The sequence below is a fragment of the Pimephales promelas genome, chromosome 24 (genome assembly GCF_988280905.1).
Source record: "Pimephales promelas chromosome 24, fPimPro1.hap1.1, whole genome shotgun sequence".
NCBI lineage: Eukaryota > Metazoa > Chordata > Actinopteri > Cypriniformes > Leuciscidae > Pimephales > Pimephales promelas.
The window spans coordinates 1,610,096-1,622,067 of record NC_142792.1 but is presented as its reverse complement, the minus strand read 5'-3'; the positions used below and the strand labels follow the sequence as shown (position 1 = coordinate 1,622,067).

The 11,972-nt window shown below is 37.5% G+C and overlaps 1 protein-coding gene across 1 annotated transcript; it reads left to right on the top strand.

The window, feature by feature from the left end:
- Positions 1 to 9,906: 9,906 nt before the first annotated feature.
- On the top strand, positions 9,907 to 11,616 carry tmem229a (transmembrane protein 229A). The gene has a single exon (XM_039660715.2). It carries the CDS (start codon positions 10,108 to 10,110, stop codon positions 11,038 to 11,040), a length of 933 nt encoding a protein of 310 aa, XP_039516649.1. The 5' UTR covers positions 9,907 to 10,107; the 3' UTR covers positions 11,041 to 11,616.
- Positions 11,617 to 11,972: the final 356 nt, after the last annotated feature.

The following is an 11,972-nucleotide window of genomic DNA, read 5'->3' as shown; positions in this document are numbered from 1 at the left end:
TTCCCCAATTTTTCCTTTTTTTCATTTAAGAATTATGTTAACGTTCAAAAACAGCCATAATTGTTGTAAAATTCATAAAAAAATAATAATCTGAGTCATACGTAGTGCTATACTGCCCTCTTGTGTTCAATATCAGGTAGGCCTATTGTGTATATTCCCACCGGTTAATCAACGTGTGACTCCGCTGGGACTTGGGAGCTTTTAAATCGCTTACTTAAAATCGAAAGTCGAAATACGGATGTCCGCACAAGACATTAATGGTGTGGAGTAGAGCGAGCATTTTAAATAAATTCCTATTAAGTAGGATTGAACTAAACAGAAAGAATGTTCACTCTGTTCTGCTGGTTCCTCGCTGGTGGATCATATGATTACTTTGTCATAATCTATGACAAAAATGCTATTATAAACCATATTAATAATAGATAATACACATTGCTCTTATTTTTGAAAAATACATTCATGAAAAACAAGATAACAAAAATCATAAAAAAAAATATAGCCATGGCTGCTATAAATGTTTGAAATGCATAGGACAGATGTTTAATGACGCAGCAACATATAATTGAAAGGCAATTAATAATCTGTCATTACGTCACTGCATTATGATATTACGGCTCCGATACGGTGCAGCACAAAGCACTTATGTGCATCCCGAGCGGAGAATGATGTGCTTGAAGCCACATGAAGTTACAGCGCAGTGAATCCGTATTGAAAAGTTCAAAGCACAAAGGAAATACATATTTATGAACAGTGTATTATACATTATCTATCTATGCAATAGTTTATTGAGCCTTCTCTTTTAAAGGTTTTAAATTTCAGTTACTGTGTGCGTGAAGAACAATTATAGTGCTCTGACTCTAGTGTTGTGATCTAACCGACAGCGTCCGACACCCGGTAGAAAGTAACACGGTTAAGTTACAGCAATAAAGTCCAGCAAGAAAAAGTTTCTTCATTCGAAAATATAGACATTTAGACCTTTATCTTAAAGATCCAGTATAATAGGATTAACATTCAATCATCTTGAAGATCGTTTCATCATTGACTGTAACCGAATGTGACGTGCTGTTTGAATGCTGAATGGAGAATGACTGACAGGCGCAGAGAGGGAAAAGTTTGTGTTCTTGAATTTAATGACTTAAATATTAATTTCTATATCACATAATAGCTTCAGAACACTAATAATACAGTACACAAAAACTTTATGGTACTTTAGAAAGTTTTTGTGCCTTTGTGCCTAACATAGAATAGTATATATGCACAATATAGAATTTGAATCAGCCTCGTCAAAGATGGCAGTGTCAGAGCCGATACCGATCCTGAGTATCTAATCGGCGCACTTCTTTTCAACAGTCAAATTGAAATTGAAATTGAAATTGCTTGAAACTCAACAGATACATCACATTTATTAGCCAGTAGACATGTGCAACGTTTCAGAAACGGGCATAGTGCAAGGACTAAATAGCGCCACCTTTTGACAAAAGTGGGGTTGTTAGTTTTATCTACAGTTACAAAAATCGCTATATACATTGTACTCCTCAAGCCGGACAACTTTCTAATACATAGTCATTAGCTCGGACCAAGAGGAAGTCAGATATTTTGGTTTGAATATGGTGAGCCTCTCTCTGAGCCTACATCCCTGTATGGCAAGCCCTTTTAACATTTAAAAGCTAAGTTTGCCTGTCCGGAATTAACATTGTAGATATCAACAACGTCTTTCTGTCTATTCGTAATTACATTTTGGATAGTTTGTATTATCATTTAAGATATCTGTAACATAATTGTGACTAGTCGAAATGACAGAGTATGGCAAGCCGTTTTAACATTTAATCATAAAAGGGCCAAAGCCTTCGGCACCGCCACCCGGGTGCATTTAGGTAACTAAAGGAACCGGGGTTGCGGTGCCACCGGCTTGGGCCCGCCATCGCTGCTCGCAGCTATATTTATTATTATTATTATTATTTATACGACTATTCGGGCACTTTTGGGGCCCTTAACATGCTCAAAAACTCTTGAAACTTTGCACACGGGTCAGAACCCGCGGCCATCAGGGCCGGGCTGAAGATGGTACCCGGGCGTGGCAGGGGGGCTAGACAGCGCCCCCTGGAACGGGGTCCGAACACTTGGTCCATAAATCAAACACGCTTGCATGTAATAATATGAAACTCGGTACACATGTTGATCTCATCGTTTCATCTATACCTCGTGCTTTTACTTTTTACCCCAGCCCAACAGGAAGTCGGCTATTTAGGGTTGTTTGTAAAACACTCGCAATGGAATTTTTAATACTCCTCCTAGAGCTTTGATCCAAATTCGACGAAACTCGATCAGCGTGAAGTCAAGACATTGAGGATGAAAGTTTGCGAGGGGATTTTTGATATCTCGAACGGTTTGGCCGTGGCGAGGAAACAAAATTATGGCGAGAAACGTGAAACAGGAAGTGTATCATAACTTCAGCACACATCAACCGATCTTGATGAAACTTCAGCAGTGTGTTCGCTGTAAGAGGACGATCACATGGATGTGACTATTGTGAGTCAAAGTTATAGCGCCACCAACTGGCAGCAGGAAGTGTGTCATTTTCAAAATGCTTTGAAATCACCCTCTAATTTTAACTCGATTTGCTTCAAACTTCATCTGTATAATGCAAATACATGGCAGATGAAGACCTGTAAATGGATTCTTGATATCTTTGAAACTGTTGCCGTGGCAACGCATCAAACTTTACCATTCTTTTAGGATGCTTTTGAGACTCTTAGCATGCTTCAAATTGCATGAAACTCGACAGACACATCACATTTATTAGCCAGTAGACATGTGCAACGTTTCAGAAACGGGTGTGGTGAGGGCTCAGTAGCGCCACCTTTTGACAAAAGTGGGGTTGTTAGTTTTATCTACAGTTACAAAAATCAGTATGTATATTGTACTCCTCGAGCCGGACAACTTTCTAATTGACACCCATTAGCTAGGACCCACAGAAAGTCAGATATGTTTGTTTGAATGTAGAGAAAATCTCAGAATTTTGCCAGTCTCTCAGTGTCTCTCTGTGTGAGTGAGAGGAGGGGCGCCTGTCAGGTTAATTTTAACCCTTTATTTGCTGTGTGCAACTTCTCTGGCATTTTCGGGGGCCTTAACATCCTCTAAAACTCTTGAAACTTTGCACACGGGTCAGAACCCATGGCCATCAGGGCCGGGCTGAAGCTGGTAACCGGGCGTGGCAGGGCGGCTCGACAGCGCCCCCTGGACTGGGATTCAAAAATTTGTCCATAAATCAAACACACTTGCATGAATTAATATGAAACTCGGTACAATTAAAGATCACATCAGGCCAAACAACTTTCGTGCTCTAAGTTTTATGACAGTTCAAATGGAAGTTATTTATGAATTATGAATTATGGGTTGTTTGAATAATTGTCCTAGGAGAAATACATCAAATCACAATGCATGTGTTTACCAATCACAACCAAACTCGGTGTGCATGAAGTCAAGACATTGAGGATGCTCAATTCCGGACGGATTTTTGATATCTCGAACGGTCTGGCCGTGGCGAGGACATGAATTTTATGACTAAAAAAGGACACATAAAGTGTGTTATAACTTTGCTCAATTTACCTACAGTTACAAAACTTACCACGTATATTGTTCTCGTCAAGCCGATCAACTTTCCAATTTAAAGTCATTCGCTCTGAGCAACAGAAAGTCAGATATTGTAGTTTGAATGGATTTATTTCCCCTGCGATTCTCTCTCTCTCTCTCTCTCTCTCTCTCTCTCTCTCTCTCTGTGTGTGTGTGTGGGTGTGTGTGTCTGTGTGGGGAGGGGAGGGCTGTTGTCTGTGTTTATGTGTGTGTGTGTGTGTGTGTGTGTGGCTGGCTGTGATTTTTCCTACAAGTCCTTGTCTCTAAGTCCTTGTCTTTTTGCATAACAATTTTGCATAACAATATTTTTAAATGACAAAATAGGCATATAACCCCCATCTTTTAAATGTATAGTTTGCTTTAAATAAAAGTAAGATTGTATTTGTGATTGAAGTTGAATGAATTTAAAATTCATGTGCTATATTTCAATATATTTGTTTTCCTTAAGATTTTAAAACACTAACTTCATTCTTATCTGAATTACAAATATTTGTTTCTGTATAAAATAATACTCTGACTAAAAACACATTTGATGGTTTTTTTTTTTGGATTTTTATTTACATGTATTTATGTGTGTGTGTGTGTGGTGTGTGTGTGTGTGTATATAAAGTGCAGGGTTTTTTTAGATAAAGTAGAATTTCTATAACTATGTGTTGAACTAATAAATCACTCTTGTGTGTGTTAAACACAATCTACTTAATACAGACAACTTCATTATAAAGATAAATAACAAAATCCAAAAAATATATGATTATAATCTATGACAAAAAAAGCCATTACAAACTATATTATTGGAAAATACACATTGCTCTTTGTATTGTTGTAAAATATTCATGAAAAACAAGATAACAAAAATCAAAAAGATAAATTATTTTAGATATAGCCATGTTTTAAATGTATAGCAGAGATGTTAATTGAGGCAGCAACATACAAACTTTCTAGAACAACATAGACCTGAATAGCTGGTTTTTATGGAGGACAGTGAAGAGGAAGAGGGTGCAAATCAAACAGCTCATTCTCAGACTACACAGCAAACAGCTTAAGTTTTTAGTGCTTTGTTTGAGGTTTTTAGTGCTCTGTCCTATCTATTATCAACATATAATAGATAGAACAGAACAAGAAAGGCAATTAATAATCTGTCATTGCGTCACTGCATTATGATATGAAAGGCTCAGTACAGTGTGGCACAAAACGCTTATGCGCATCCCAGGGCTCCAGACTGCGACCAAATGGTCGCATTTTGCGACCAAAATTTGAGAGTGTGCGACTGAATTTTACATCCAGTCGCACATGTGCGACCAGTAAATTTGCCACACGTTAAACGCATGGTAAAGCGTGGAAGGGGGGCGTCAATGAATCCGTGACAAGAATAGCGCGCGTAAACGTTTGTGGGAAGGAGACGGAAACAAATATTACAACCTGATGTGCGTCTGAGCAATCAGCGATCTATCGACTCGTTAGTCGTTACCTAGCAGCGAATGTAAACAAAATGAAAGTGGAACGAAAATACGCCACTCATAGCTATGATTAGGACCGTGGAGCAGCAGCAGCGATCCGAACCATTGACAAAATAAAGCCCCGAACTTGCCAGTCGCGGGTCGATCTTGCTCACGCAACACTGTTACTAGATCCAGTAAAGAAATCCATTGAATTCGCCTCAGAATTAATAACATCAACACCACGAGATCCAGTGAGAAACACTCCGATTCGGCGCAGAGTTCTGTTATAAACCATATCAAATCAAACAGCGCTGACGTGGAAACCAGGAGAAACACTTGACGTTAGGCTTTCAGTCCACAAATCAGCCTATCAGAACCATGCATTTAGGCTAATGTAGTAAGTTAATTCTAACCATAAATATGATAATGTGTAAGAAATTATCAAATGCTTACAAGTAGCCTACTACACATCTTTTCCCAGCACTTCAATAATATCATATTTGTATTTTTTATGTGATTACCAACACATTTTTTGTTCATCCTTTAAAGATTGTCCTAAAACGAAAAATTAAGATGTTGGAAAACTCTTATTTAAACACAAAAAATAATAATAGGCTACCATTGTAAACAGGATGTTTATTGGCTATTTTCACTCCATAATCCATATACATATTTCACTACTTTTATTAATTAATATTAAGACATTATAAATGATAGTAACTAAAGTTAATTTCATCTACTTTCATCTACACCCTAAATTAAGCTTAGTAATTTATTGTCAGCCTCCGTGCTACCACATTTTTATTTTATTTTATTTTTTTGTAGAACTCGCTGTGAGTTCTCATTTGAGGTGATGCTGCCCTCAACTTTGAGTCTGGAGCCCTGTGAACTTAAAATAAAACAGCATATCATAATGTCAAGTCTATTTATTATTAAAGAATTTGTCAGTATTACAGTTATTTTGGGGGAAATTTGAATAATTGCATTGCAAGCTGATTTAAGGTGTGCCCCTAAATTTTCTGCTTGCGCTCCTAAAATTTTCAGTCAGGGGCAACAGCGCTCCTAGTAAAAAAAGTTAGTCTGGAGCCCTGCATCCCGAGTGGAGAATGATGCGCTTAAAGCCACATGGAGTTACAGCGCACAGCGCATCGAGTCCGCATTGATGCAAGCTCTAAAATACACTTCTTTTTGATAGTCAAAGCGGGGGTTATGTTTTTACACGTCGTACAGAATAACCCTAAAGGCACCAAGGTGGCGGTGCCACCGGCTTTATATTAAATATAAATATAGATGTGAGCAGCGATAAAGCGCCAAAGCCGGCGGTACCACCATCCCGGTGCCTTTGGGTAACTAAAGGCATCGGGGTTGCGGTGCCACCGGCTTGGGCCCGCAATCGCTGCTCGCAGCTATATTATTACTGATTAATTTCCTAAATATCTGGGTCTTGATTAATAGTCTCAGGCGGGGAAAAAAACACGTGACTTAACTGTAAACTCGATGACAAATGTATTCTATTCACTTTATTCGTGGTGCAATAGTTGTCATCCAAATTTTATTCCAATCTCACGTTTTGTAAATATAATACTCCAGTGAGTAACAGCAAGAACACATTTAGATTGAAGAAGGGCATTTCAAACCTCGTTACGGATGCACGGCTGAGTACGGAGGACCCGTGTAGTGAAGGGAATACCTAATGAAACCCAGCAACTGTAAACAAGAGTGAGTCTCCTCGTGGGACACACACACACACACACACACGTGACCCGACTGACACTGAACACACGCAGAGTCTCAACCCAATAAGCGCCGCAAATTGGAGGAAATGGGATCTGAGATTACATTTTTAGATATCTATTAAAATCGTGCATGGAGTGAGTTCATCTTTTTCACTGACCTGAACAGATGACGACATCAGTCATCTAGAGCCATATGACTACTGTCTAGTAACCAGTTCTTATTTTGTATTGAATATTGCAATATTTATTATGAACGATTTATCTGTGCACGGAATTATTTGTTTAAATTCATGTTCCTCTCCATTTTTAATCAGAACATCTTCCCCTCCACTTGCAGTGACATCATCTCTTCTCTGCTGATGGGGCGGGGCTTAACCTATCACTCACATGACATCAGCCAATTGTAAACCATAACTGGCCAATCAATTCCGCACAGACAAAAGCAAGCCCCGCCCACATTTGTTCTTGTTTGAGAAGCGTTTTACCCGGAAAAATAAAGGGTGTACACATTTGCTAGCCTAATTTTAGCTTTACAAAACGGCTCGTTATGCTAATTGATATTCCAAACTGGTATTTCTTAAAATATTATTTTTATTAATTGTCGTAATTATAAACACACTTGTTTGTAGGGATTTTATTATTCTTAGGTATTTAGCGGCTAATGAATTGAAATGAATTCATTTAGCGGCTAATGAATTCATTTACAAGACAATGATGCCTTTACTGTCATCTTTACATGTAAACTAAAAAAAAAAAAATGAAGTTGTGCAAACAGTGACGCCGTGCATCTGCATGTAACATGTTCACAGATTCACATTTTCGCAGAAATCTGCCCTTTTTAAAGTCCCCCTGTGGTAAAAAATCCAGTTTATATGTCTATGTGGTGTTTTTAATATGCTTTAAGACAAACCATGTGTAAATTGATAAGTCGACAGCATTCCTGAGTATTTCCTCTTTAAAACTGCAGTGAACCAAAGACAGTCTCAAAAACCCAGTTTAAAATCGCTGGTGTTTCTGACGTCACAAACTACCTTCCTATCAGATCAACGTGTGATCGTCAGCGAGTGATTGAGTGGAGGCGGGGCTCATTTGCATATTCATAGAACCGCGAATACTAAATGAGGAAAGAGTGTCGGGTTACAATCAAGATATTTTAAGGCATGACGAAATTTTTTCAAAGAAATAAACGTTTAAATATGTAATTGTATTTATCAAAGATATACAATTATTGACTACATGGGGATTTAAAACATTTTAAAAACGGCGGGATTTAAAACTAGGGACACGGCAAATTTGAATCGAAACACAAATGAAAGGCTTATTTGATATAGTGATTACAGCGGATAACATTAGTGTAAGTGAACACACACACTATCCAAACACCCAGTGACTTGCATTAGGAAAAAATAAATCTCATAATAGGCTACATTAGTGATGTTTTGGGTGAATTGAGATTTGATAATGGTGAACATTTGATGCTAATCTGAACTGCGGTGGCCATGCTGGGTTAAATGAAAGCGATTTATTGCTTTGAGCTTTGCTGTAATGTTCTGAACGATGTCATGCACCAGCATGCTGATAATGTGCCATTCACATTAAATTATTGTTTCTTTCCTAAGGGCAAAAGATGCATCATGACTTTACAACGAGTTAAAACGCGCTTTGCTTCCATCTAGTGTCGCTTTGAAGAACTGCAGCTCGGCCAATGAAATATAGTATACATTTGAGAAATTAGTTTTTTAATAAAACAGAACTTCCCTTAAACATTACAGCTGCCAATCTTATGATGTGTTTCACAGTTAACAGTAAATGACTAAATAGATATTTAACAATTTGTACATGTTTGTGTTGGATATAGTTGTTTGATGTCTGTTGGTGTGACTTTTTAAAAAAAAAAAAAAATTTTTTTTTTGTCTGTGTGACTTCTGATATGGAGCCTCTGAGCACTTGTGTGTGTTATTGCTGTGTCTCTCATAGATAACGCGCTGGATTCTCTGAGCTAATCTGTCACCTCCAAACGCAGCAGAGGAGAACCGAGAACTGAGATGATAGTGTGTGTGTGTGTGTGTGTGTGTGTGTGTGTGTGTGTGTGTGTGTGTGTGTGTGTGTGTGTGTGTGTGTGTGTGTGTGTGTGTGTGTGTGTGTGTGTGTGTGTGTGTGTGATGTTGTTCAGTCATGCAGGAGAGTCAAGAGCTCCAGCCTCACTGTGGCATTTTATTGCTTTAGATTTTACAACAATTACGCAAACATTCTAGGCCTATATGTGGAATTTAAAATAACGCTTAATCAAGTAGTGTACATATAACTCTTGTAACACTGTTTCTAATCTGTGTGTCGAATTACACTTTACTATAAGGGTTTTAAATATGAATGAAATTCGACTTGTCCTGACAGGGAATTGAGTTTTAAATCGACCAATGTCAAGTCCTGAAGAGAGAGATTACTTCAGAAACCCAAGGGTCCTTTCTATGGTAAGGATTGTAATACATTTAGTGAGAGTAGGAGAGAGAGAGAATTACTAAATATTATATAAATAATTTAAAAAGTATTATTAAAAAGTATTATAAAAAGTAAAATAATATTTAACAATACATTTCAGTAGTTAGATATAATTATTTATAAATAATATATTTATCCATAATAACATTTACCATAAAAATATACATTTATAAAGTAGCATGAATAAAGTTATATGGCCTATAATATATCTAAATGTTTTTAATTAAGCTTATATAGTTTAATGTAAATATAGGCTATATATTTAATATTTATAAAATAAAAATACAAAACATAATAAATATTATTAAACATTATTATAAACAACAAAAAAATAATATTTCACAATAAAATAATTGTAATAAGATATAACATAAAAATAACGTTTATAAAAAAAACTTACATAAAAATATATATATAATATATTTCCTTTATTTAAAAAAAATAACCAATGCAAAAATAAAACAAATAACCAAACAATATAGCCTAATATATAATACAATAAAACAATATATAATTAATATATTATTGTGTTGTTGTGAAGAATTGTAGGCTATGATGCGTAGCCTATTCAGCACTTTGGGGACGTTGTACAGTCGGATGTGTAGGACAGCGCCACCTGGCGGAGGGTGTCATTACGTCTCTGTATTTTCTTCTCTTCTCATTCCGCTCCTTCCAATGATAGAGCAAGAATGCGGTCAGTGAGATCGTGTGCCTTCGCGGGGCTGCAGCGGGTCACCGGCGACTCAAATGGCCTTTAAGAAAAAGACGCGTCGACATCTGAGTGTGTTTTAAGGAGAGATATGATGATGATGACGACGACGAGCCCGGGGGCGCGCGACACAGCACGCGCTTTACCGCAGTGGATGCGCATGTATTTCTACGGGATGCACGGAGTCACACTGGACATCCTTCTGTCCTCCGCGCGCCACTTTCTGGACGAACACGACCTCACACTGCTGGGTTTCTCCTCTCCGTACCTGTGCATCGCGCACTCCGTCACGCATCTGCTCCTGGAGAAGATCTACCAGCAGAAGAGATGCTTCCACGGGCGCCCGGTCGTTTTCCACCTCGTCTTCTACCCGTCGCTATACATCTGCCTGCAGATTTTAATCGGGAATCTGGTGACCTGCACGGAGAACATCAGAGTGGTGTCGCTCACGCAGCTCGTGGTGCATTACATGCTCGCGTTATACTTCTCAAACATCTTTCATAAAGGCGTGTTGCACCTGCAGTATCAGGAGAACGGGGTGCGCGCGAGCGGGTTACCCGGACTCCTGCGCTTCGTGTTCTTCGGGATGCACGGCTTTCTGGATGAGGTGGTCTTCACTTCTGTGTTTAATCTGTTCGAGAAAGAGGACCGGACCTTGAAGGGTCACACGTCCCTGTGGTCCTTCTTCATGTATGGAAGCTGCAGCTTCGTGGTGGAGAAGCTTTACCTGCACCTGCACTTCAGGAGAGGATGGAGAACCTGGCGGAGGCTTCCCATCTACATCTGCTTCATCTACGCCTGGGAGTTCAGCTGGGGCTTCGCTCTCAGGCTCTTCGGCGCATGTTCCTGGGATTATTCCCATTATCCCCTTAATTTCATGGGACTGGTGACCTTGCTGTATCTTCCTGGATGGGTTTGTCTGAGTCTGTATCAAGACGTCTTGTCTAATATTCTGATGAGGGTTGTGTGTGGTGATGACGAGGACAGATTGCATGATGTTGGACTAGGGAAAAAAGGCATTTGAATGTTTGATGTTTGAGAACTTTTTTATTACTAATAATATACAGTCAACATTTGAAGTGGATCAAAAAAGCTCATGAAAAGTACGGGAACGGGAATAAGTTTTGATCTAAATGTTGACTACTATAGGGGAGGCCAGGCTATAGCTGTTATTCTAGTGATTAACTAGTTTTGAGAGTCAGTTTCTGTATAGACACACACCATAAAGCTATTCTTTTAAACGGGGCATGTTGTCACACTGCATGGGGTGTGAACCTGACTTCTAGGCAATCAATTTAAATAGTCAAATAATTGAAAAAAAAATCATGAAACCATAAAAATGAGTAAGCTAACAGACATATATAATTAAATATGCTATATATAGTATATTATTAATTTTATAGTCATTATAATTGTTATAAATTAATATTTTATTGCTTAGTATAATATATGAATTAATAATTAAAATGAATAATAATAATACAATTAATTATTTAAAATTGCAACATTTTACATGACGGCTTACCCTGAAAAAAGTGACAACTTTATCAAATATTATGTGTAATTTTTTTTGCTTGCAGGATATAATTATATATATATATATATATATATATATATATACGTATATATATATATATATATATATATATATATATATATATATATATATATATGGCTGTCAAATCGATTAATCACAACTAACAAAAAACCTACAGTATATTATATACATGTTTGTGTGTGTCATATATATATAAATATATATACACACACACACACACATTATATAACAAACTTTTATGAAAGATGTGGTTAATCGATCTGACGCCATGAGTTGTTGAAGTTCCTCGTATGACAGTTTCTCGATTCTCCCCACTCTATTTAAATGATATTTAATTTTTAAATGTCATATGATATAATTTTTATATCATATATATCACCTTCATGGCCATTTGAAAT